The sequence below is a fragment of the Triticum aestivum genome, chromosome 7A (assembly GCF_018294505.1).
Source record: "Triticum aestivum cultivar Chinese Spring chromosome 7A, IWGSC CS RefSeq v2.1, whole genome shotgun sequence".
NCBI lineage: Eukaryota > Viridiplantae > Streptophyta > Magnoliopsida > Poales > Poaceae > Triticum > Triticum aestivum.
Genome location: NC_057812.1, coordinates 124,082,982 through 124,110,938, shown reverse-complemented (window position 1 = coordinate 124,110,938; position 27,957 = coordinate 124,082,982). Strand labels below are relative to the sequence as shown.

The following is a 27,957-nucleotide window of genomic DNA, read 5'->3' as shown; positions in this document are numbered from 1 at the left end:
CACGACCTGATTTGGAAACCAAGTATTTCGACAACAACTAGTGATAGGCAACCCTAGTGAGCCAGTAATTATTACAAATGAAATGCAGGGTGAATACAAGAAGAATATGGAAGTGAATATAGTGGGCCAACTAGCCGATTACATTCTTCATCTCAAAAAACTAACCCACCCTTAATCAGCGCATGACCGGTGGAGGTGTTGTACAAGTGCAGATGGAACATGCAATGCTAGTAATGTTAAAAGCCTACTAGACCCCAACTGAAAAAGAGCCTACTAGATCCACCATATATGTACTCAGCTCATAATGTGCACAGACTAAGAAAGCACTTATGACCTAAAAAGATCTAAAACAAGATAACTGAAATAACGCAACAGAACAAATTAACATCTCCCAAAGCATTTACAGTATATATACACAAATTGGAAACATTTGTATCTCTAAACTGTTGATTCCCACAACTAAAACTACGCTCTTGATTCAGGAAAAACACCCAATACACAAGTAGTTGAATCTAACTTTCAAAACTTGAATAGCAGGAAAGTTCTAAATTTTGGAGCATTGTGACACTAGGTTGTCCAAATTCAGGAAAAATATATACCACATGCTTTGTACGATAATGCCCAACACTCCAACTTTTGGAGTAATGGGTTTCTGCTTTATTTTAATTTCTCAGTCTCGGGTTATGTCACTAAACTGTGTTGTACTGAACCCACTTACAATTTACAGCGGAGAATAGTCGCGAAAACAGAAAAAAGTTAATTTGCCAAACAGTATATAGGCAAAAGCTTGTTAGGGGCAACGCCAAAACGCAACTCAACTAGTTTTAGTGGATTAGCCTAATTATTAGTATTCTTACTGCTAACATAAAAAATGCAGAGAAGTTTGAGTATTAATCATTATTAGTGCTAATCAAACGTTAACTATTAGTACTACTTCTCATGACAATACTAATCAGTGCTCTTAGCTGAGTATTAGCTTTTGAACTACATGGGAGGGAAAAGAGCATTCGGTTCTGCAAGATTTTCAACTCTGCACAAGGTCTCATAAAAACATATTCGAAAATATCTGAAAAAAAGTTCAGTTTCTTTCGAGTGGCATGTGTAAAGTGGGACGAAATATACAACTGTAGATTTTGCCTCACAATATTCAACATGTATTCCTGTTTTTCAGGGTGTAGAAGTATCTGAAATGCAAGTGCATAGCAAAGGATCGATAATCTTGGTCAGAGTTTGTTGGAAAGCAGCGCCGCTTTTCAGGAACCGTTTCCAGGGCATGCACAGCTCGTGCTGGAGAATGAGAGGATGGATCAGAGCAGGAACTCGATGTTGATCTGAAATGTCTATAAAAGGGCCAGCCGTGAGTCTCAAATGTTCAAGCCAAAGCATATGATTTCATTAGTTAGCTCTGCAAGTAAAGAGTTGTAGGAAACTGAACCCTTCTCCCATGTCCCCAGACATTCATTTCTTCACGAGTTCAGTTTTCTCCAACATCTTATCTTCAACGCTGTCTGGCCGTCGCAACTTGGAGAATTTTGGCAGATGAATTTGAGTGTTGGATGGGACCAAATCTTACCGCCGGGTGTGGCAAGATTTGGTTTCCTCCAATATCTTATGTTCATATGTCAGACACTGGGTGTTAGCTACAAGAAGTGATAGTTGGATGGACACCTGAATCTGTCTCAAGAACCTAACCTTGCAAGCTGAATGTGAGATTTGGATGGAACCAAATCTTCAGCTATAATGGCACAAGATTTGGTTTCCTCCAATATCTCATCTTCAACTGTCCCTGATGAAACCTACAGCATCTTCAGTTGAGCTATAAGTGAACCTGACTTCCTTTGGTCTTTGGTCATCCGTGTCATAAACTTATTTCCCTTTGTCTTTAAAATAAATAAATCAAACTGCGCAAAACAAAACAGGGATTACGCCCATGGTCGTCCATGAATGAAACCAAACAGGTAAATGCACAACGAATGAAAAATCGTTGATCAAAGCGCATATGGCTTATAAGATAAAGCGTCCCTTTCTCAATTCCATATTCATTTCTATAATTATGTATCAAAAGGAAGAATACCAGAAGGCTAGCACTATACAAAACCACCACTGAAGACTGAACATTGTAATCAAAGCATTGTACCGAATATGGGTACCACTGACTAGCCACTAGATTCTGCAGTCTAAAATGGACACCAGCGGTTGACCGATGAAAATACCGACACGCCCTGTTTTAATTCTTCCTGCGCTTTTCCCTGGGAGAAACCACATCAGTCGATGCCCCCACATCTTGCTGACCAGCGGTTGACACTGAGATCGGTCGTGTTTGAAGGCCAACAGGTGGAGAAGAAAAGACATTCATGTCACTGAATTCTCTCTGCAGGTTATGGCAAGGCATGTGGGTACAGCACTCATGCTCATCTTTTTTCCTGCTCTTTGATGGAGAACTGCTTGTAGCAGCTGGAGACGATAGCATCCTGCACTTCGTTGGGCTGTTGTTGATATCCCCAACAGCAACAGGGTTCAGCTCTTTGCTCTGCGACTCATTCTGGTCGATGCTGAATGGCAGAGGACCCTTGCGCTTCTTAGGGGAGGGGTTTTCAGGATTAGCAAGCCCTTTTGATGATTGAGGTGAGAGCACAACATCCCGAGCACTTGCCAAAGAACTGGGCTTGGCATTGTAGATTTTGGACGACTCTCTCCTATAATAAATAGAAATTAAAATAAGTCACTCTTAATATGTAAGATAGCGTGAAGACGATAATGCATTATTGGCTGGAACTAAAAAATTCAAGCATGAAGTTGCCATAGTTATCCACCAGCTAAAGAAAAAGATATTCTTCTCATCTAGCTGATTGGTTAAATCATCTTGTATAATCTTTTATTTCCTTTTCTTGAAATCTATGAATAAGCTCATTATGATGTGAATAAGTACTAAGTTAGATTAATCTGGATAATACCAATGATATTGAACAAAGCCTAGTGAATAGAAATTTATACCATGAGCATTTCAGCTGTGGCCGTGGATACAAAAGTTCCTAGCAAACTAGGGTCTTCATGTTCTGTTAAGGTTGATTGAACTAGAAAAAGCTACATATTTCCTTAAACTTGTGTACAGCATATGTAATGAAAGAACACTACTTAAAAAAAAACAGCTAGAACTGCCGATTTACACATTACAGATAAAAAACTCAAATAAGGTTCATGAACAAATAGCTTCAGGGAAAACAAACATAGGACAACACTGAATTGCTCTAGCTAGTACGATCAGGTGCAGCTGCAGCGATAAACATTTTCATTCTATCTGGAAATAGATTTGACATTTACACCTCTAGACTAAGACATGTGAATTTCTGATAGATGGTTTGGAAAGATTTCATGTTTATGTATAAACAACGCACTTATATATATTTTCACATGATTACCTTTTAGACTGATGCTTAAAAGAGCACTGCAGTGCTTGATTGCTTATTGCTGGTTACTATTTTAATTAAGCCAGAACAAACTAGTGTTGAAAGTTGGAACTAACGGTTATACATACCAGTGTCAGATTTAGGAAACCACAACCAACAGAAGTTTTGGAGTCTTGGGCGGCATATATAGAAATATAGCATACTTAGTTATTATGCATGGCATGAGGTAATCTCTGGGTCAATGCAAAGAAAACCATAGCGTGCTTACAAAAGAGCAGGCTACGAAACTAACAACCGGAGCACTAGTCTTGACTAAAAGCATGTGAAACAGCTGGCAACTAAAGCATGATGGATTAAAGCTACTAACAAACTGCCATTACAACTGGACCAAATTTCAAGCTTCCCAGCCGCATCCTCTGTTTGGCACCATTATGCGAGTACTAACTACCAATAATAGAACTTTTCTTAAAGATCCCCAATGCCAAACACGGTCCGTAGGCGATGGATGATCACACCGCGCAACCCTTGCGCCGATGAAATTGATGAAGAACTGAACTTCCTAAGACAAACTATTAAGCTCAGTTCCTCTCTAGCGTCAATCCACATGCTGAGTATTTTACCCATATGGCCATATCCCACCCCACAGCCTCAGAAGGCTCAGATCACCCAAGAAATCCCCATACTTCGTAACAAAACGACCACCCTGACACAGCTACTTTCTCGAAAAAGAAACCACCTGCATTACTGAATCACCCGAAATTCCACCTGAATGACCGCACCCTGCACTGCTCCATAGCATCAGACGAATCCTAAAAAAGAGAACGCAATAATTTCCAAACGATCCACGCATACACGAATCCCCAAAATAAGCCTGTGGAACCAAGATTACGGCGCAACTAGCCAACGAAGGCCGATGAAGGCGCAACCTTTACGGGCGGATTGGGGGGCTGACCTGCGGGGCAGGGCTTCCTGGAGCGCGTCCATGGTGTCGAAGGGGCCTCTGAGCGAGCTCTGCACCTCCCCCTCGCTCTCCTCCGACTCCTCGAGGTGCACGGCCTCCGCCTGGCTGCTGCTGCCCTGCCCAGCCGAAGAGGAGCCGGCGCACGCCGCCGGCACCCCGCGGCCGAGCAGGGCGCCGCTCTCCAGCGCGATCGGCATTGCTCTCCCCGCTCGCTTCCACGGCGAGCAGTGCCCCACGGTCAGGAGAGGAGAGGGTGGCGGCGGACGGAAGCCGGGCCCCCGTGCGCCGGCCGGTGTCGCGTGGTTCTTGTGCTGGCCTTTGCAGCAGGCGTCGGGGGAGAGTGGGGGTTTGGTCGCTCGGCTTTTGTTCGGATGACGCGTGGGCCCGGGTTTGTAAGTTGGAAGGCAGGTTTGGCTGGCACGCTGGACGCTGCTTTCCACGCCTCCCCACCCGTCCGTCCGATCTGGTAGATCACGATCAGGGCCGTCTATATTTGATGAACATATTACTTCCTTCTTGTCGCTCAAATCCATTGCCCATAAAAATACTCCGTATAATTTATCTCCAACTTTAGAAAGTTATGTTGTAAACTTGTAATACACACGAATTTGAAAGTCGGGTATTGCTTATGTATTTAACGAAGATGGTCAAACATGTACTCCACTAAAAGCCAAACATAGTAGACGTCATGTGAGGTATGTGTCGTTATGCGCGTGTAAATCTACGTGATGTGTGATGTTTTCGAAAACAAACATTAACATGTCGTGATGCCGTGAAGTTATGGTTGTAACGCGAGAACGTGTTTGAGAGTCAATTGTGGCTTAGATATTAAGCGAGGTGCTTGAACTGGCCCTCCACTAAAAACCAAACTAAGTAGACGTCGTGTGAGTGCGTCTGCATCGTGTTGCGCATGTCAATTGTCAATCTATGTGGTCTATCTGATGTTTATGAAAACAAACACTAATATGCCGTGATGCCATGAAGCCATGATGGTAATATGTTTGAGAGACAAGTATCACTTGTATATAGTTACGGGAGGTGGTTGAATTTGTACTCCTCTCCACTAAAAACTGAACTGAGTAGATGTTCTATGAATGTGTTTATGTCTTGATGCACATGTAAATTTACGTGTTGCATTTGATGTTTCTAAACAAACATCAACATGTCATAATGACATGAAGTTATGACTACAATATGCAATAACATGTGAGAGAGAAAACTATTTCCTTAAACACTTAATGGAGGTGGTTAAACATGCAATCCGCTAAAACCCAAGCCAAGTTCATGTGAGTGCATCTGCGACATGATGCGTGTGTAAATCTATGTGTTTATGCGATGTTTATGAAAACAAACATCGTATCATGATGCTAGGAACTTATTATGATTGTAACATGCAAGAACATGTTTGAGAGTCAAGTATCGCTTAGATAATTGATTCTTTCGGTGTTTTTTTGGCTTCTAGAATAAGCTCTAGAAGACCAACCAAAATTATTTTTAGAAGCCTACTGTCTTAACTAGTAGGCTTCTAAAAATAATTTAGGTTGGGCTTCTAGAATAAACAGGGTAGGGGGCAACTTATTCCACTTTATTCTCGAAGCCAACAAAAGAACTAGCCCTAAATACCAAACCAAGTAGAAGCTGTGTGATGCAAGTGTTGCGATGCGCCATAAATCTATGTGTTGTGTTTGATGTTTCTAGAAAACTGAATATTAACAAGTCTATCAAAAAGGCTAAACTAATGTGGGAATGAAGCGGTTCCCCCGACAAAAATAAAATGGAATTTCGTTGGTGACAGATGATGAGAGCAATGAATAACATGTGCTATGTGCTAACAAAATTTATCGTTTCTCTAGCACGTCGATGGCATGCTGATGTAGGTTGTAATAAAATGCTAGATGGGCTAGCATTGCTCTAACTTCTTCCTTTGAAAAGGAGGGTATACCCAAAGCCTATGTGGTTATATGCTCCTAATGTACCTAAATTAATTAAGTATAAATGTATCCGGATAATGAGTTGAAGTGCTTTACGGTACAATGCACCAACTATCTTGGTGCAAGCTAACCGGGATGCATAATATTCTTATGTCACATGGACAAAAACATATCAGTTTGGGAGTAACATGAAAGAACATATTTGAGAGTCAAGTATAACTTAGATAGTTAATGGAGGTTGTTGCCTAAGTACTACGCTAAAAACCAAACCGAGTAGACGTTGTGTGATACACCATAAATCTATGTGTTGTGTTTGATTTTATAGGAAATAAATATTAACATATTTATTGAAAAGGATAAACTAACATGGGAATTAAAGTGGTTCCCTCCAAGAAAAATGGTAATTTGTTGCTGACAAATGATGAGAGCAATGAATACCAGGTGCTCCGTGCTAACAATTTTTATCGCTTCTCTAGCACGTTGATCACATGCTGGTGTTGGTTATAATAAGATGCTAGGTTATCTAGCACTGCTCCAACTCTTCACCAAGATGAAAAAATGGCCCAATCATGCGTGCACCATTGCCATCAATTGATCCTTGGTATATACCTAAGACACACATGAATGTACTCGGGTAATGAGTTGGTTGCGGTTTATAATGTGCACCAACTATCTTGGTGCAAGGATGCACAATACTCTCAACTCTATGTATTGCGCGCGGGAGTTCCTCATGATACGTCTCCAACGTATCTATAATTTTTGATTGCTCCATGCTATATTATCTACTGTTTTGAATGTTTATGGGCTTTATTATACACTTTTATATCACTTTTGGGACTAACCTATTAACCGGAGGCCCAGCCCAGATTTGCTGTTTTATGCCTATTTCAGTGTTTCGAAGAAAAGGAATATCAAACGGAGTCGAAACGGAACGAAATCAACTGGAGAAGTTATTTTTGGAAGGAAACCTACCAGATGGACTTGGACCCCACGTCAAGGAAGGAACGAGGAAGCCACGAGGGTGGGGGGCACACCCACCCCCTAGGGCGCGCCCCCTGCCTCGTGGGGCCCCCGTAGCTCCTCCGACGTACCCCCTGCACCCATATATACCTACATATCGTAAAACTTCCAGGACGCACAATAGATCAGGAGTTCCGCCGTCAGAAGCCTCCGTAGCCACCGAAAGCCAATCTAGACCCGTTCTGGCACCCTGCCAGAGGGGTCAATCCCTCTCCGGTGGCCATCTTCATCATCCCGGTGCTCTCCATGACGAGGAGGGAGTAGTTCTCCCTCGGGGCCGAGGGTATGTACCAGTAGCTATGTGTTTGATCTCTCTCTCTCTCTCTCTCTCGTGTTCTTGATTTGGCACGATCTTGATGTATCGCGAGCTTTGCTATTATAGTTGGATCTTATGTTTCTCCTCCCCCTCTACTCTCTTGTAATGAATTGAGTTTCCCCTTTGAAGTAATCTTATCGGATTGAGTCTTTAAAGATTTGAGAACACTTGATGTATGCCTTGCCGTGGATATCTGTGGTGACAATGGGATATCACGTGATTCACTTGATGTATGTTTTGGTGATCAACTTGCGGGTTCCGCCCATGAACCTATGCATAGGGGTTGGCACACGTTTTTGTCGTGATTCTCCGGTAGAACTTTGGGGCACTCTTTGAGGTCCTTTGTGTTGGTTGAATAGATGAATCTGAGATTGTGTGATGCATATCGTATAATCATACCCACGGATACTTGAGGTGACATTGGAGTATCTAGGTGACATTAGGGTTTTGGTTGATTTGTGTCTTAAGGTGTTATTCTAGTACGAACTCTAGGGTTGTTTGTGACACTTATAGGAATAGCCCAACGGATTGATTGGAAAGAATAACTTTGAGGTGGTTTTGTACCCTACCATAATCTCTTTGTTCGTTCTCTGCTATTAGTGACTTTGGAGTGACTCTTTGTTGCATATTGAGGGATAGTTATGTGATCCAATTATGTTACTATTCTTGAGAGGACTTACACTAGCGAAAGTATGAACCCTAGGCCTTGTTTCCACACATTGCAATGCCGTTTACGCTCACTTTTATCATTCGTTACCTTGCTGTTTTTATATTTTCAGATTACAAAAACTATTATCTACTATCCATATACCACTTGTATCACCATCTCTTCGCCGAACTAGTGCACCTATACAATTTATCATTGTATTGGGTGTGTTGGGGACACAAGAGACTCTTTGTTATTTGGTTGCAGGGTTGCTTGAGAGAGACCATCTTCATCCTACGCCTCCTACGGATTGATAAACCTTAGGTCATCCACTTGAGGGAAATTTGCTACTGTCCTACAAACCTCTGCACTTGGAGGCCCAACAACGTCTACAAGAAGAAGGTTGTGTAGTAGACATCAAGCTCTTTTCATGCGCCGTTGCCGGGAAGGTTAGCGCTTGAAGGTATATCTTTAGATCTTGCAATCGAGTCTTTTAGTTTCTTGTTTTATCACTAGTCTAGTTTATAAAAGAAAACTACGAAAAAATGGAATTGAGTTTGTCTGATACGCTTCATCCTTTTAATATCTTTCGTGAGTATGATGGAAAGGATAATTGTGCCCAAGTGCTAGAAGAAGAAATCTATAGAATGTTCGGCACTAAATATTTGAATGATGAGCATGATTGCAATGTTGTTAGTATGAATTCTTTGAATATCCATGATGCTAATGATTATTGCACTAGTTATGATGAAAATGCCTCCTATAAACATGTCAATTTTTGTGGAGTAGACTGGGTTTGCAAGTACACACCAAATAGGGAAGATAGATATTGCAAGAGGCATAAGTACTTAGAAACCAAATTGTTGCAAGAAGAGCTAGATGAATGTGCTGAAAATTTAAGATATCTTACCCATACTTGTGAACTTTGCAATGAACATGGTCATTTAAATATCAAATGCAAATTGTTCCATGACCGTATCGTGTCCAAAAATTGTGATGACTTGATTTTCCTTGCACATCATAATGAACTTAGTTTGCTCTTGGGTTATGAAGAAATGAAACGTATAACTGAGGGTATTCCAAACTTTAATCTCGATAAACTTCTTGGTTTTGATCTAGAGAAGATTTATATGTATTGTGCGGTGAATTGCATTAAAAATCCTTATGTTGCCAATTACATAAAGAAAATAAAACAAATAGAAGATGAAGAGAATACTAATGAAAGGGAAGAGACTTCCCAATATCCTCCTATTATTTCTTATGATGAATCAGGTAACGAGGAGGAGCCTCCTATTCAACCAATCTCATTAATAAAGAGCTCCAAAAAGAGGATTGAACGCACACATGATGTGGTGAAGAAGAAGAAGAAAAGAAAAAGGAAGATAGGTAAAAAGATATCTCTCCCAAATAATGCTGCTCCTATTACTATTGTGCCTCATGAAAATATAATTGAGGAAGATAATGACACTTCTTATGATCTTGAAAATCTTTTTGGCACTTGGTTGGAAGAATATGATAATTGCTATACTATTGGTGCTATCTATACTATTAATGATGAGAGTGATTATGCTTATGATATGAAAAGGCCCAAGCTTGGGGATGCTATGTTTGATGAAGATGATGTTTTTGAGAATATATTTGCTGCAATTAATGTTTGTCCCAAGCTTGGGGATACTGCGCTTAATGAAGATGATATTTTTAGTCTCCCAAGTTTTGATATGCAAGTTTATAATGATGATAGCATGCCTCCTACTCATGATGATTATTGTGATGATACTTATGCTATAAAAAATAGTGATTATATTTATAAAACTTGTCATGGTTATGATTACCCCTTCTCTAAACATTACTCTTTTAATGTGGAAACAATTTATAGTATTCAAGTTTCCTATGATACTCCCACTATTCCGAATAAGAAGAATTTTGCTTATGTGGAGAATAATAAATTTTTTATGCTTGTAGATCATGAAAAGAATGCTTTAGGTATTGGTTATATTGTTAAATTAATTCATGATGCTACTGAAAATTATTATGAGGGAGGAATATATGCTTGTAGGAATTGCAATATATCAAGTTTCCTCTCTATGTGCTGAAAGTTTTGAAGTTATACTTGTTTTACCTTCCTATGCAAGTTGATTCTTGTTTCCACAAGTTGTTTGCTCACAAAATCCCTATGAATAGGAAGTATGTTAGACTTAAATATGCTAGTCATATTCTTCATGATGCTCTTTTTATGTTACAATTCTTATCTTTTATGTGAGCATCGTTGAAATCATCATGCCTAGCTAGGGGCGTTAAACGATAGCGCGTGTTGGGAGGCAACCCAATTTTATTTTAGTTCCTTGCTTTTTGTTCCTGTTTAGTAATAAATAATTCATCTAGACTCTGTTTAGATGTGGTTTTATGTGTTTAATTAGTGTTTGTGCCAAGTAGAACCTTTGGGAAGACTTGGGGAAAGTCTTGTTGATCATGCTGTCAAAAACAGAAACTTTAGCGCTCACGAGAATTGCTGCCGTTTTTATTTGGAGAGTGATATTTAGTTAATTATTTTTGCAGATAATTAATAGATAAATTGCTCAGGTCCAGCAATTTATTTGAGAATTTTATGAGTTCCAGAAGTATACGTTTGATCCAGATTACTACAGACTATTATATTTTTGACGGATTCTGTTTTCGATGTGTTGTTTGCTTATTTTGATGAATCTATGGCTAGTAAAATAGTTTATAAACCATAGAGAAGTTGGAATAAAGTAGGTGTAACACCCCAGTGTCATGCTACAGTAACCCTCTTTGATTAAACTAATCATTTTCCAAACAGTTCTTAATCACCTTTGTTCAATACCATTTGGAAATTCCAGTCAAATCAAATTCAAGCGAAGTTTGAAGTTGCCCAAAAGTTGCTGGAAAAATATTCATCATTTGTCAAAAATACCATAACAATTATTTGTTAAGGAACACAACATCACTCTTGTGCAAAGATGAGCATTACTAATTAAAACAGCACCAATTTAACATTTTTAAATGCTATCCTACTTATGAAACATACCAAAAGAATTCTTCTGGTCTCCAAAATATTTTTGGCACTGTCTATAATCACTAGGAATTTAATGAGACACCTCCCAAAATTTTGCTAAGTGATATAGTTGGCCAAATAATTCTCGTTCTCTCTCTATTAAAAAAAGGGCAAAACCGGAAAAGAAAATGGAAAAGAAGGAAAAGAAAAGAGGAAAGGAAGCCCCTGCCTCCCTGGGCCTTGGTCCATCCGGACCAACCGGCCCAACCCACCAGGCCGGCCCACCTCTCCCTCCTTATCCCCCCACCCCCACCAAACCCTAACCGCACACCCTCACTACCCCACTCCCCTCGATCCCCCATCCTCCCCACCCCTCCTCTGTTCCTCTCGATCGGGATCGAGGAGATCAGTTGCCCCACCGATGAACGCCGCCCCACCCTTGGCGCGCCGCCACCTCGCCCCGCTACCCACCTCGACGGCGCCCCCTTCTCGTCCCGCATGGAGCCCGGTCCCCTCTTGACCCAAACAAGATCGGGATCGACCCCGCGCCGCCCCAACGCCCGCCGTCACCGACCGCGCCGGCGCCGCCTCACCGCAGGACTGTCTCGTCCCCGGCTCCTCCCCAAGCCCGTTGCCATCCCCCTGCACCGTCCGTGAGCGCCTCCCCTTCTGCCTCTCGCTATTGCATGTCGCCCGTCCCGCGCCCGAGCTCACACTCCACCACGGCCTCTGCCTTCGACCGTCGTCGCCGGCGTACGCGTCGCTGCGAGCGCCCGTGCCTCCGGTCCGCGCTCACCCCGCCTCTGCGACTCGCTCACCGTGACCTCCCCCCCCCCCCCCCCGTGCGCCCTGTCTCTGCTAGCCGCACCCAGGGCATGCCCTGGCTGCGCCCGCGGCTGCCCGTGGTCGTGCTCTTGCCACCTCCACCCCTTGCTCCCCTGCCGCATCCCGGCCCTCGAGCAACCACTGCGCTCGCCGTCGCTCGCTCCCCCTTGGCCCCTTATGCGCGCTGCTGCATCCGCCGCGCCGCGCCACTCGCTGCCGCACGCTCCGGCTCCGCCCCGCCAACCACAGCCCCGCCTCCCCTCTCGCCTGTAGCTGGCGCCCAGCCTTCCTCGCCGGCGCTGCTCGCGCGCCTGCGGCGGCTGCCCGGGTTCGCCCGTTAACGGGCGCCCGCCCGTCGCCCAACACCTGCCTGCCCGCACGACCCGCTAAGGCCCCCCTTAGCCAATGACAGTGGGGCCCCACGCCCAGAACATTTTTTTAAAAAGAAAAAAATAAAATAAAATGAAAATGTAATTAATAAAATTATTAATTAGTTAATTAATTAATTAGTTAATTAATTAAGTTAATTAATCATGTTTAAATTAATCTAATTAATTAGTTAATTTAATTAAATAGTAATTAATTAGCTAAACCCTAATTAAACTAAACAGTGTATGCCATGCGGGACCCACACGTAGTAGACCCAGTCAAGTGCACAGTTGACTACTGACATCAGCATGATGTCATGCTGATGTCATCTTTTACTATTCTGGATAATGTTGAAATAAGTAATTAAATTCCAGAAATTAATAAAAACTTTAGAAAATTGATAGAAATTAAATCGTAGCTCAGATGAAAATGTTTTCTACATGAAAGTTGCTCAGAAAAACGAGACGAATCCAAATACGCGATCCGTTCGTCCGCCATATGCCCCTAACTACCTGATCATTTAACTTTTCCCCTCCGTTTCATCTATCTGAAAATGCTAAACTTGGGAAAACATTCTCGGATGTTATCCCCCTTCACCGATAACGTGTAGCACCGCGTTAGAACACGTCTAGCTCTGTGTGTTGTCATGTTATGCTCTTGCTTGCTATGTATTTACTGTTTCTTCCCCCTCTTCTCTCCGGTAGACCCCGAGACTGCCGCTGATGCCGCTGTGATCGTCTACGTCGATGACGACCCCTTCTTCTTGTATGAGCAACTAGGCAAGCCCCCCTTTGATCATCCTGATATCGCCCATTCCATTCTCTCATGCTTGCACTAGATTTTGCTACTGTTATTGTTTGCTCCTATTCTGCTGCATAGCCTGTTTATTGTAACCTGCTATTGTTACCTACCTGCTTATCCTAAACTGCTTAGTATAGGTTGGTTAGAGACACATCAGTGACCCCCCCACTTGACCCGACTGCCTCGCTGGATTATCAGAAGACCCGATCAACGGGATCAAAGACCAGGCCCCAACACCTCACGTCACATCATGCCCCTTTATTGCTCGACTTTGCAGAGTTACCATCGAGTGCCGAGGGTGGAACCTCATACATCACTCCTGATGAGATCTCTGTAGAGTAGCTATTCGGTCGTGGTCATCGAGGGTGATTTCCTCCTTAACCACTTCCGATACGACTCTGTCGTGCAACCCCTCAAGTGTGAACCTCGAGGGTGATTCCTCTTACGTTCACCTTGATGATTACATCTAGTGGAATTCATCGGGGGTGATTCCTCGGGTTTTCCCCTTGATGTTTGGACACACGGATACTTGGACTTTACCACTGTTACTTGGAAAGACGGGTCGACCCTGAGGGGTACCCGCGCGAGCTTAATTGCGAGTGATGTGGAGTCGGGCGGACCTGGAAGGTGCCCGTGAGATAATTACGAGGCGTGGCCGGGCATTCCTAGCCCTTGCCGCAAGTCCTCGAGACGGGGCAACGGGGTCACATCTTTCGTGAGTCTCTGCTTGTTACCGCGCGTTCCTAATCCACTACGATTTGGATATTTGATCCGAGGGGCCTCTGGCCTGATAGCACTAACCATCACGTGGGCATAGTATGGGCGTTCTGCGTCGTATACATGAACCGAAGCTTAATAGACGACAGCGACTGAGCGGCGCGCGCCGGGTTGGACTGGTAAGCTCCTGCCTTTTTAGGGAGGTAGCTAGGTCTGCTCACCGGCCGCGTTCGCAACATGCAGGAGTTCCCGGGGAGATGGCCCATGACCCCTGGGGCATAGGTTTAGTCCGGCGTGCTGGCCTCTCTATTAAGCCTAGGTCGGGTTGTGGCGTATTGTTTGGCCGAGGCCGGGCATGACCCAGGAAAGTGTGTCCGGCCGGAGTTAATCAAGCGTGGTGGGTAAGTTGGTGCACCCCTGCAGGGAAGAAAACATCTATCAATAGCCTATCCTACGGTAACGGACACTTTGAGTTGTATCCCGATCGATACAACTAGAACTGGATACTTGTGATGAGAACTGGATGGTGATAAGAATTGGATTGTGATGATAACTGGATAGTATGGCTCTGGGATTGCTTTCTCGCAGGGTGTTGAGAAAGGATCTCTGGCCAAGGTTGATAACACTACTACTACTTTACTTTATGCCGCTATACTCCATCCTGTTGCTGCAAGATGGTGGTTTCCAGAAGATGCTAGTCTTCGATAGGACTAAGCCTTCTCCCTATTCTGGCATTTCTGCAGCCCAGTCCACATATACAACCCATTCCTTTGATACAGATGCATACTTAGTTTAGATCTGATGTAAGTCTTGCGAGTACTTTGGATGAGTACTCACGGTTGCTTTGCTACTTCTTTTTTTTCCCATACCCGATTATTGCGACCAGATGACGGATCCCAGGAGCCAGACGACGCCACCGATGACTACTACTACCCGGAGGATGCCTACTACTATGTGAAGATCGCTGACGACTAGGAGTAGTTAGGAGGCTCCCAGGCAGGAGGCCTTGCCTTTTCGATCGATGTTGTTTTTGTGCTAGCCTTCTTAAGGCAAACTTGTCTAACTTATGTCTGTGCTCAGATATTGTTGCTTCCGCTGACTCTTGTGTTATCGAGCTTATGTATTCGAGCCCTCGAGGCCCCTGGCTTGTAATATAAAGCTTGTATTATTTTAATTTGTGTCTAGAGTTGTGTTGTGATATCTTCCCGTGAGTCCTTGATCTTGATCGTACACATTTGCGTGTATGATTAGTGTATGATTGAATCGAGGGCGTCACAAGTTGGTATCAGAGCCGACTGCCTATAGGAATCCCCCTTCCAAACTCCATGGCCGAAGTTGAGTCTAGTCAATGAAAAACTTTTACTAACTTGGTTGTGTGGCTTACGGGTCCACGTCGCCATATGGGTGGTATTAGGATCTTTTATTCCTCGTCTATACTCTGGGACTCTGATCTCTCTTCTATTCGGGTTAAATGGTTTTACTAACTCGGACATTAGGATCTCGTGATCACATCCGCCCGGAGAGCCTCTTATTTCAGATGATCGCCTGCTGCATCAGAAGATTCCGAAGGTACTCTACGATATTCTCTCGAGACTTTGTGCCTGTTGCCTTTGCAATTCCTTACCACCGAAATATCCTTATGGATAACTACACACACTTACCAATCTTACATTATATCCCATTGATCTTGTTATTATAAGATACCCTGAACTGCTCTCCTTTTTCCGAGAATCCTTTGAGCTTACTGCCTTGCTGTTCCTTGTCGTCTGAATACCCCTACGGATAACTTTGTGCACCTATCGAGTATCCGCTCATCCTCAGTTGATTCTTGTACTTCACAAAAGTCTTCGTAATACCATTCGTTCTTGTGAAAATCCTCAACAGTCTATTGTTCTTGGATTTCTTGCTTGCTTGCATTATGGTTAATACCATAAGTCTAGTAATCTTATTGTCAGCCTTTGTCATTATTATTTTGAGTCCGTTGATACAATATGTTGCGAATGCTCGCAATCCTCAATCAGATCCTAGAATTCATCCTTCGAGAAAGTTGCGTGTTTGCTATGCTAGGGGGAAAGTTGCGTCATTCTAACATGTGCTGATTCTCGATCAATCAAATCATCATCGATTGTACCCCTAAGGCTATTCTACCTATCCATCCCTTATCAGAGCATTGCTTCTGATCCCTTGTCATGGAATTCATAATTCCTTTGCAATTGAGCTTTGAGTTTGTCAGTTGTTTCTATGATCTGATCTCCTTGCATTCTTTCTTCCTCTGGTTGAATATTGATGCTCACTTCAGATCCCTTGTGGACCACCAGACCCCTCTTTTTTTGGATTTTATCTGACAACGTCCTTCATATTCAATAAGCTTGTGAGCCTTTCCTCGGATATGTAATGCTTTTGGTAAATTGTATCCTCCGCTTTCACAAGCGTGCTCTACTACCGAGCTTGTGTTATTATTCTTGAAATCTATGATATATGTTCCTAAGATTCCCCGATGGGTTGAACCTATGCTTTCCCTAATCTGTGTGAACTCGAAAGTTATGCGGATTATACTCTACTGGCTTTCGTCAAATAAAATTTAAATACTACAGCTTCACCAAGAGCGAGAAGTAAAATGAAAGGTTATGCATTGTAGAAGTGGGAGCCGACCCTGAACCTTGTGTTCATGCCCACGGACACGGTGTGGGACTTATCATGAAAGCTTCTTGCAAGGATATTTAATCTGTTGAATATTCTTCCGGTACCGTAAATTGGATCCCTTGCAGTTATGGTCCCAACCATATTTCCTCCTTGATCCCATTTACTGGGTAAGTTACAATTACTTATCCTCTGCAAATCATTCCCCCGTCCAACCTCTACTCCGATTTTCCTTCCGACATTACACCTAGTACTTGATACTGGGAAGCTTTATACCCCATCACATCATTCCTAGCCTGATCGGCTATATTTTTATCATCTCAATTTTTTTAACTATGCTATCTGGTCCTTATGCCCGGAGCAACTTCCGACGATGAGCTAAGCTTACGTCGATCTTCTTCATCTTATCATTTCACCTCGAACAACAAGCTTGATTTCGAGCTTGTGTCGTATCCGTGGTTCCAATAGCCTTTCACTCCATCTTTCTTGTTGCTTGATGACATCGCCTCTCAATGGCATCTTCATAGATCCTCTCGATGAATGCGTCGTGATCAGCATCAACATTTTGACTTATGTTGAGATGACAATTGAATTCATGGTGAGAAAACCATCCTTGACCTTCGATGATTTGAGTTATCATCGACAACCCCCTTGTCTTCTTTCCAACACATGTTTGATCATGTATTGGTTATACCTTGGGCTCCTTGCTATTCCTGTAATGGTTCCTTGAGTATTTCTTGTGATCTTCAACTCCAACCCCTACTTGGAACACCATGTTAATGCTACCTCGAAGCATGACTGAGGTATTCCGGATATCAACAAGAACATTGGGAGCACATTGTCGAATGTTTCTTGATCTAAAATCCAAACACCGTTGTATGGGTAATGTCATGAAATTTTCCTCCCCCTTACCGAAATGGTTTTATACTTCTATCCTGTCATGGATATCATGCTCTGCTTGTCCTTGGGAAGGATATACCCTTGAAATATGTGTTTAAACACATTTTCCTTTCCATTCTTTTGTTTAACCTTTCCGGTAAACTAACTTATCTCAGTAGAGATAATTTCCTGCTTAGGTAAGCACCTCGTTGTATCACTCTATCAGTAAGACCATGTTACTATTGTTGATGACATTCCAGTAGCCACCGATGGACGAGAACTTTGCCTAATGGCCCGCCTTGTTCAACGAGCAGGGAAAATGGTTCTCTTCGTCCCTCGCCCTTGGTACTGACGTTGTTGCCGACATAACTGACAAGATACACTCTGACATGCCTTGCTAACATGACCGTACAAGATGTCAGCACCCTTCCTACTTTTTAACCCACATGGTGGGCCCATAACCCACAGTTCCATAGGATCGGAACCTGACTCACCTGTATATCCTATATTCCGAAGTATCAATTGCTCTTGCCTTTGTGTGTTGTCACGAGCCACCGTCCGAGAGATGATCTATTCCCGATGCTCTGAACCCCCCTTCTCACACTATGTTCAGGTATCAATCGTTTGTCCATTGTCTTGAAACTTCCTATGGTACCTCCATATTTTGCTCTCGATGTTTTCTTAAGTTTCAACTCGAGAGACACTTCTGCCAAATTCCCTGAATTATTCACCAGATAATTAACCCTATAAGGGTCAGTTCTCTCTTTACTTCCGCACTTAAATCTTGGGACGAGATTTCTTGTAGTGGAGGAGATTTGTAACACCCCTAGTGTCATGCTACAGTAACCCTCTATGATTAAACTAATCATTTTCCAAACAGTTCTTAATCACCTTTGTTCAATACCCATTTGGAAATTCCAGTCAAATCAAATTCAAGCGAAGTTTGAAGTTGCCCAAAAGTTGCTGGAAAAATGTTCATCATTTGTCAAAAATTCCATAACAATTATTTGTTAAGGAACACAACATCACTCTTGTGCAAAGATGAGCATTAGTAATTAAAATAGCACTAATTCAACATTTTTAAATGCTATCCTACTTATGGAACATACCAAAATAATTCTTCTGGTCTCCAAAATATTTTTGGCACTGTCTATAATCACCAGGAATTTAATGGGACACCTCCCAAAATTTTGCTAAGTGATATAGTTGGCCAAATAATTCTCGTTCTCTCTCTGTTAAAAAAAAGGGCAAAACCAGAAAAGGAAATGGAAAAGGAGGAAAAGAAAAGAGGAAAGGAAGCCCCTGCCTCCCTGGACCTTGGCCCATCCGGACCAACCAGCCCAACCCACCAGGCCGGCCCACCTCTCCCTCCTTACCCCCCCACCCCCACCAAACCCTAACCGCACACCCCCACTACCCCACTCCCCTCGATCCCCCACTCTCCTCACCCCTCCTCTGTTCCTCTCGATCGGGATCGAGGAGATCAGTTGCCCCGCCGACGAACGCCGCCCCACCCTTGGCGCGCCGCCACCTCGCCCCGCTGCCCACCTCGACGGCGCCCCCTTCTCGTCCCGCATGGCGCCCGGTCCCCTCTCGACCCGAACAAGATTGGGATCGACCCCACGCCGCCCCAACGCCCGCCGTCACCGACCGCGTCGGTGCCGCCTCACCGCAGGACTGTCTCGTCCCCGGCTCCTCCCCAAGCCCGCTGCCATCCCCCTACACTGTCCGTGAGAGCCTCCTCTTCTGCCTCTCGCTATTGCATGCCGCCCATCCCACGCCCAAGCTCGCACTCCACCACGGCCTCTGCCTCCGACCGTCGTCGCCGGCGAACGCGTCGCTGCTAGCGCCCGTGCCTCCGGTCCGCGCTCACCCCGCCCCTACGACTCGCTCACCTCGACCCACCCTGTGCGCCCCGTCTCTGCTAGCCGCAGCCAGGGCATGCCATGGTTGCGCCCGCGGCTGCCTGTGGTCGTGCTCCTGCCACCTCCACCCCTTGCTCCCCTGCCACATCCCGGCCCTCGAGCAACCACTGTGCTCGCCGTCGCTCGCTCCCCCATGGCCCCTAATGCGTGCTGCTGCTACTGCGCCTCGCTGCTGCATCCGCCGCACCGCGCCACTCGCTGCCGCACGCTCCGGCTCCGCCCCGCCAACCACAGCCCTGCCTCCCCTCTTGCCTGCAGCTGGCGCGCAGCCTTCCTCGCCGGCGCTGCTTGCGCGCCTGCGGCTGCCGCCCGAGTTCGCTCGTTAACGGGCGCCCACCCGTCGCCCAACACCTGCCTGCCAGCACGACCCGCTAAGGCCCCCCTTAGCCAATGACAGTGGGGCCCCATGCCCAGAACGTTTAAAAAAAAGAAAAATAAAATAAAATGAAAATGTAATTAATAAATTATTAGTTAGTTAATTAATTAATTAGTAAATTAATTAAGTTAATTAATCATGTTTAAATCAATCTAATTAATTAGTTAATTTAATTAAACAGTAATTAATTAGCTAAACCCTAATTAAACTAAACAGTGTATGACATGCGAGACCCACACGTAGTTGACTCAGTCAACTTCACAGTTGACCGCTGACGTCAACATGATGTCATGCTGACGTCATCTTTTACTATTCTGGATAATGTTGAAATAAGTAATTAAATTCCAGAAATTAATAAAAACTTTAGAAAATTCATAGAAATTAAACCGTAGCTGTAGGGACCCGACCTCAGATGGTTAAGTTTCTGTACTTCAGTGTCATCCCTGGATCGGTAATGCTGACACACACATTACTTGAAGGATTTATAACAGAGTAGCAATCACACACTTATTACATCGAATGTCTCAAGAGAGAACTTATTACAATAATATGGCTTAAGGCCATCTAATACGATAACAGCGGAAGGCTTGAAAGATAAAGTGAGTCCATCAACTCCAACAGCATAGCTGAGCTGCACGGCAACGACCTAACGAACCTTACTCGTCGTCGGAAAAGTCTGCAACATAATATGTTGAAGCCCGAAAATAGGTCAGCATATGGAATATGCTGGCAACATAACACAGTAGAGCAAGAACAAAATAATGCTATCACTATATGCATATATGGCTGGTGGAAAGCTCTATGGTTTATAGTTTTTGCGAAAAGCCAATTTTTCCCTACAACAAAGGAATATATTTTAATTTTACTATCATGGTAGTTGAAACATCATTGAGAAGGTTCCTCCAACTCAATCCCAATTAAAGTGATTAACAACCCAACAATATTAATTAAACATGATGAGATACATGTGATAACCCAAGTACTAGATACTCAAGAATTGCCCATAACCGGGGACACGGCTAACCATGATTAGATTGTACACTCTGCAGAGGTTTCCGCACTTTTCCCCACAAGACTCGATCTCCTCCATTGGATTTCTCACACTACAGGGTGTTTGAGAAACGGATGACCGAGACATAGTCTTTCAGAAACATTAACTCTCTACTCCGGACAGACCATACCAAACCTACATCCCACTACCTGCTGATCTGCCTCTTCAAGAGCTTCATGTAACTTACTCAACTATGCTAGAGCCATAATAGCTTGTGGCTGCACACGGAAGTTTCTAGCATGAATCATCTCAGTTCCCTTTGATCCCGGGTGGCGGCCATAGGAAGATCACACGGGTACTCCGGGATTTCCAAAAAAATACAGGCAACACTGGGTACTCCAGGTGCCTCAATCCACCCAGTTGTTTGATTAAGTTGCCACCTTAAGTTGAACCATTAATTTAACAATCTCACATCTGTCATGGATTTCACTCAAACCCAAACCACATCTACGAGCATAGCATAGCATAGTAATATAAGCAACACGTAGAGTAACTCCCAAGGGTTTGAATGTAACAGGGCAATAGGTTCTACCTCATCAACTACTTCCCAACCCACAATTTAATGACATCCTAATCATGCAATGTTTGAGGATTGGAACTAATGCATAAAAACTGGGTGATGAAGGGGTATGATCAAAGTGTTACTTGCCTTGCTGACGATCTGCGAAACCTAGGGACTCGTAGTAGCACGCTTTTCGCACTCCGGGTGTTCTATCGCAAGCAAACAATAGCATACATAAGTAACAAGCAGCGATGCACAAGCAAAACTCAAATAAAAGAGGTCGACCAGAAAGGTCAAATTAAGAACTCCGGTTCGCAAAAAGAATCAAATCAAACGGAGCAACGAAACTCAAACGGCGAAAGAAAGAAGCTTCATTTACTAATCTGAAAGTAGGTCAAATTTTACAGTAGAGAAAACTTGTATGAGTTAGCTAAACGGAAAGAGGGTTTCGAGATGAAACTCTAGGCGCTTGAATCGCCTGATTCCGACTAACGAGCGAAAAGATAAACAGAAACTAAGATTGGATCAGAAATCGCGATCAGAGAAAATCGCAGAATAAATCCGATAAAAGAAAACTGATGAACAAACTAACGAACGAGCGTTCGTTAGCTGTATCTAATGGGCGAAGAACCATTCGTTAAAATGAATGTTTGGACGAACGTCCGCTAACTAGAAGAATCGAGAAAAACCGGCGGATCCGAAAAAAACGGATCTAGGGTTTAAAAAAAACGAACGGTTTTATATAAAAAAAACGGCGGCGGAGTCCGGCGACTACCTCCGGCAAGAGGTCCGGCGAGGCGGTGGAGCTGCGGCTCCCGGGGCGGTGGCGGGGTTCGGCGGCAGCGGTGCTCGGCTGCGGCTAGGCGCGGCGCGGGCGGCGGGGCCAGGCGGCACGGGCGGCGGGGCTTGGCGCGGGGCGGCGGTGGCTGTGGGGGTGGGGGGCTCGGGCGGCGTGTATATAAAGGGGCGGGGCGGGGCGGCTTGGAGGAGGGGCCAAGGCGGCAGCGGTGGAGTCCGGCTCGGACTCCTCGTCCGAGTCGGCGGCGGCGGCGGCGGCCTGGCTCGGCTGGGCCTTAGGCCCAGTCGGGCGCGGGAACTTTTTTTTAAAAATAAAATAAAATTTCACGGACCGAAATAAAATCCTAGAAAAAAAATAAAAATCTAAAAATGCCAAAATAAAATTTCACCGCCTAAATAAAATATTTAGAACGGGATGAACATTTTCTTGGCCCTAAATGCAAATTTGAAAACGTGCAATTTTTCTAATGCAAACAAAATTGCAATAAAATCCAAATAGAACAAATATTTGATTTTAATATTTTCCTCCAATATTTCATTTATTGGAGAAGTCATATTATCTCCTCTCTTGTATTTTAATATGAAATATTTTCGGAGAGAAAAATAATTAAGACCAAAATCCTCGTTTCAAAATTTGATAAAAGAATCAAATATAAAAACCAGAAAATCCCCAACTCTCTCCGAGGGTCCTTGAGTTGCTTAGGATTTCGAGGATTACGGAATGGAAAAGCAATAAAACATGATATGCAATGATGATCTAATGTATAACATTCCAAATTGAAAATTTGGGATGTTACAAACCTACCCCCCTTAAGATGAATCTCGCCCTCGAGATTCGGGCTGGCTAGAAAATAGGTGCGGGTGGTCTTTGCAGAGATCATCCTCTCGTTCCCAGGTGGCTTCATCCTTGGTATGGTGGCTCCACTGAACTTTCCAAAACTTGATAACCTTACTGCAGGTGACTCTGCTGGCAAACTCAAGAATCTTAACTGGTTTCTCCTCATAAGTCAAATCACTGTCCAACTGAATCGCCTCCAGGGGTACTATATCTCTTAGTGGTATATCTGCCATCTCAGCATGACACTTCTTTAGCTGTGAAATGTGAAACACGTCATGAACTCCTGACAATCCCTCGGGTAACTCCAACTTGTAGGCAACTTCTCCCATCTGTTCCAAAATACGATACGGTCCTACAAATCTCGGGGCTAACTTTTCCTTAACTACAAAATGTTTCACTCCTCGCAAGGGTGATACTCGCAGATATGCTCGGTCTCCAATTTCATAGGTTACCTCGCGTTTAAGTCAGCATAACTCTTCTGCCTGGACTGAGCAATCTTCAATCTGTCATGAATCAATTTAACATTCTCGTCAGACTCCTTGATCAAGTCTAGTCCAAACAACTGTCGGTCTCCTACCTCATCCCACATTAACAGTGTTCTGCACCTTCGTCCATACAGGGCTTCAAACGGTGCCATCTTCAAACTGGCTTGATAGCTATTGTTATAGGAAAACTCTGCGTATGGCAAATTGTCATCTCAACTAGATCCATAATCTAGCACACAGGCTCTCAACATGTCCTCCAAAATTTGGTTGACTCTCTCTGTTTGTCCATCCGTCTGCGGGTGAAATGCTGTACTAAACTCCAATCTCGTTCCCAGGGTCTGGTGCAACTGGTGCCAAAACTTTGAGGTAAACTGTGTTCCTTGATCTGATATGATGGTCCTCGGAACTCCATGCAGACATACGATCCTGGACATATATATCTTGGCCAACTTTGCACTCGTATAGGTGGTTTTCACTGGGATGAAGTGAGCTACTTTGGTCAAGCGATCAACTACTACCCATATGGAATCATATCCTGCTTTGGTCCTGGGCAATCCAGTGATAAAGTCCATGCCCAGTTTATCCCACTTCCATTCGGGTATCGGCATAGGCTGTAACAATCCTGCTGGCTTCTGATGCTCTGCCTTCACACGTTGACATACATCACATATGGCTACATACTCGGCAATATCCTTCTTCATACCGGTCCACCAGAAACGTTCCTTCAAATCCAAATACATCTTGGTGTTTCTGGGGTGTATCGAGTATGGTGAGTCATGGGCCTCTTGAAGTATTAACTTCCTGATCTCCTGGTTATTGGGCACATAGATTCGGTCCTCAAACCATAAGATATCATGCTCATCCTCACGAAAACCTTTGGCCTTTCCTTTGCCCATCTTCTCCTTTATCACGGCAATCTCCTTGTCCTCCTTTTGAGCTTCCCGAATCTTGTCCAGCAATGTCAACTGGACCTCCATTGTTGCAACGGATCCTCTAGGAACAATCTCCGATCGAAGTTCCATGATATTCTCTGCTAATTCCTTCGGCAGTCCCTTACTTTCAAGGATATTAGCATAACTCTTCCGGCTCAAAGCGTCTGCTACGACATTGGCCTTTCCTGGATGATAGTGTAGCTTCATGTCATAATCCTTTATAAGTTCCAACCATCTCCTCTGTCTAAGGTTCAGTTCCTTCTGGGTGAAAATGTACTTCAAACTCTTATGGTCCGTGTACACATCACAATGGTTTCCAATAAGGTAATGTCTCCAGGTCTTCAATGCATGTACTACGGCTGCTAACTCCAAATCATGCGTGGCATAGTTCAACTCATGAGGTTTTAGTTATCGTGAGGCATACGAAACAACTCTCCCGTCCTGCATAAGCACACATCCATGTCCTAAGCGTGAGGCATCGCAGTACACTTGGAACTCCTTATGTACATTTGGCAGTGTTAGCACTGGCGCTGTAGTCAAACGTTTCTTCAATCCCTGGAAACTTGCCTCACAATCTTCTGTCCATTTAAACTTAGTATCCTTCTTCAACACTTCAGTCATTGGCTTTGCAATCTTGGAAAATTTCTCGATGAATCTCCGGCACTATCCTGCGAGTCCAAGAAAACTATGGATCTCGCTAACTGAAGTGGGTGCCAACTATTCAGTGACTGACTGAATTTTGCGGGGGTCTACTGCTATACCTTCTCCCGATATAACATGTCCAAGGAACCCGACTTCCTTCAACCAAAATTTGCATTTGCTAAACTTAGCATACAACTGGTGTTCCTTGAGTTTCTCGAGAACTAAGCGCAAATGCTCCTTGTGCTCCTCCTCGTTCTTCGAGTATACCATAATATCATTAATAAACACCACAACAAACTTGTCCAAATACTCCATGAACACCTTGTTCATCATGCTCATGAAATAGGCAGGGGCGTTAGTCAGTCCAAATGACATGACCGTGTACTCGTATAATCCATATCATGTTGTGAACGTTGTCTTCGGTATGTCCTTCTCTCGTGTCTTCAACTGATGATACCCCGATCGCAAATCGATCTTCGAAAACACTTTAGCTCCTTGCAACTGATCAAATAGATCGTTGATCATCGGCAGTGGGTACTTGTTCTTAATCGTCACTTCATTTAATGCTCGATAATCAACAACCATCCTCAGGGATTTATCCTTCTTCTCAACCAAAAGTACTGGGGCTCCCCAAGGTGATGAACTTCTTCGGATGTATCCTTTCTCCAATAACTCCTTGATCTGCTTCTTAATTTCTTCCAGATCATTTGCGGGCATCCGATAGGGTCTCTTGGATATTGGTCCTGTAACTGGCAACAGCTCTATCAAAAACTCAATGTCTCTATCCGGTGGCATGCCTGGTAACTCCTCTGGAAAAACATCCGGGTAATCCTTCACTACAGGCACTTCCTCCTGAACAACTCCCGTAAGGGCATTCACCTGACTCCTAGGCACATGCCTAGATACATACTTAATCCTTTTTCCTTCCAGGGTGGTGAGATAAATCGACTTACTAGCACAGTCAATGCTTCCTCCAAACTTTGACATCTAGTCCATACCCAATATCACATCCAGTCCTTGTGACTCCAAGATAATTAGGTCGGACGGAAAAACATGTGTACCAATGGTTAAGGGTATCTGGTCACACCATCGTCTAGCCATATACTCTGCTCCGGGTGAACTTACTAAAAGAGGGGTCCTAAGGGTTTGGGTTGGTAGTTTAAACTTATCCACGAATCCCCTTGATATGTATGAATGCGATGCACCAGTATTGAAAAGAACAAGAGCGGTAAATGACTTAACCAAAAACTTACCTATTACCGCGTCCGGCTGCTCTTCAACCTCCTCCACGTTAACGTGGTTCACTTGTCCTTTGTTGAATGGATTTGGCTTCTTCCCAGCGCTCCCATTTCCATTTCCATTCTTTCCTTCAGGGCACTCCGTGGCGTAGTCTCCAGTCTTCCCGCACTTGAAACAAGTAACCTGACTTAAGTCCCTTTTGGCGGGTGTGGCTGGGTTGGGGCGGTTATGATTATTGTTGGTTCTGTTCCCATTTCCATTCTTAGAACCATTGTGGTTATGCGATCCTCCTCTAGTGTGGTTGTGACCTCCATGGTTATGAACAAGTCCTCCCGAGTTTGGGGTTAGGCGAGTTTTCTGCTGAGCTCCTGAGTTATACTTCCCCTGCCCATACTTCCTCTTTAGGCTCTCAATCTGCTGCTGCTTCCCTTCAATCGTAAGAGCCTTATCTACCAACTCCTGGTAGTTGTTAAAGGTTGCTACCATCAACTGCATACTCATCTCATCATTCAGCCATTCCATAAACTTCTCCTGCTTCGCGGCATCTGTGGCCACATCATCAGGGGCGTAGCGAGATAACTTTCTAAACTCATCCGCTGTCAGGACCCCGACTCAATGCCACATCGATCTAGCATGCAACACCCCATATCACTTTGCGGCCTCACGCACGGTATTCCCACGGGTGTCGCCTTACCTTTGCCCGGGACCGTTTGCGTCTTTTGGCACACGTATATGATAGTGTCGCTAGCATCCATATGGTAAGGAGCCCGGGCTGACATGGCTAGTCGTAAACCCAAAGTGGCACAGACTTACAGGGACAGGCATCCATGACCCAGCATCGAACGTGTCGGTCATCAGCGAGTGAATCCAGGCTGTAGCACTGGGCTAGCAGGACTCCGGTGAACCGGGCTGTAACGGGCTAACAGGACTCCGGTATTCATCGCGTGACATTTCCCCGAAGGGACAGACACAGGAACGAAGAAGGACACATGCCGGCCAGCCTAAGTGTTCCGGAGCAGTAGCAAGCTACCATGGCTCAATGGAAACACTAGGAGACATTTCCCGGTAAGAGAGGCTACTAGGGATAAACAACTAGATAGTCAGATCCCACACATACCAAGCATTTCAACAACATACACACAATATGCTCGATATGTGCAGATACAACATGGCATCACAAAATGACTCTACGACTCAAGTAGTTTACTCAGTAGGCTCCGAGGAGCGAGATATTACAACCATGGGTCTCATGACCCAACACTCAGAGCATACAAATCAAAGCACAAGCGGAAGCTACCATGTCTGAGTACAGACATCTATAAATGAAAAAGGCTGAGGAGCCTGACTATCTACCAGATCCTGCCGAGGGCACAAGATCGTAGCTGAGGTAACAAGCTAAACGTCGAAGTCCACACGGAACTACTAGTGAGACTGAAGTCTCTCTGCAAAACATAAAATAGGCAAACGTGAGTACAAATGTACCCAGCAAGACTTACATCAGATCTATCTACATATGCATCATTATCAACAAGGGGGGTGGAGGGGTTTGACTGCAGCAAGCCAGCTTTGACTCGGTGGCTATCCTGAACTACGACTGCAAGTAACTCTTTTGAGGTGGCGCACACGAGTCCACATATTCACCAT

General features: G+C 44.1%; 1 protein-coding gene across 1 annotated transcript; it reads right to left on the bottom strand.

Moving 5' to 3' along the window:
• Window positions 1-1,988: 1,988 nt before the first annotated feature.
• Window positions 1,989-4,714, bottom strand: LOC123150720 (uncharacterized). Its single transcript, XM_044570554.1, has 2 exons — window positions 4,360-4,714; window positions 1,989-2,696 (listed from the first exon to the last, which is right to left on the bottom strand). Exons 1-2 carry the CDS (start codon window positions 4,563-4,565, stop codon window positions 2,228-2,230), a joined length of 675 nt encoding a protein of 224 aa, XP_044426489.1. The 5' UTR covers window positions 4,566-4,714; the 3' UTR covers window positions 1,989-2,227.
• Window positions 4,715-27,957: the final 23,243 nt, after the last annotated feature.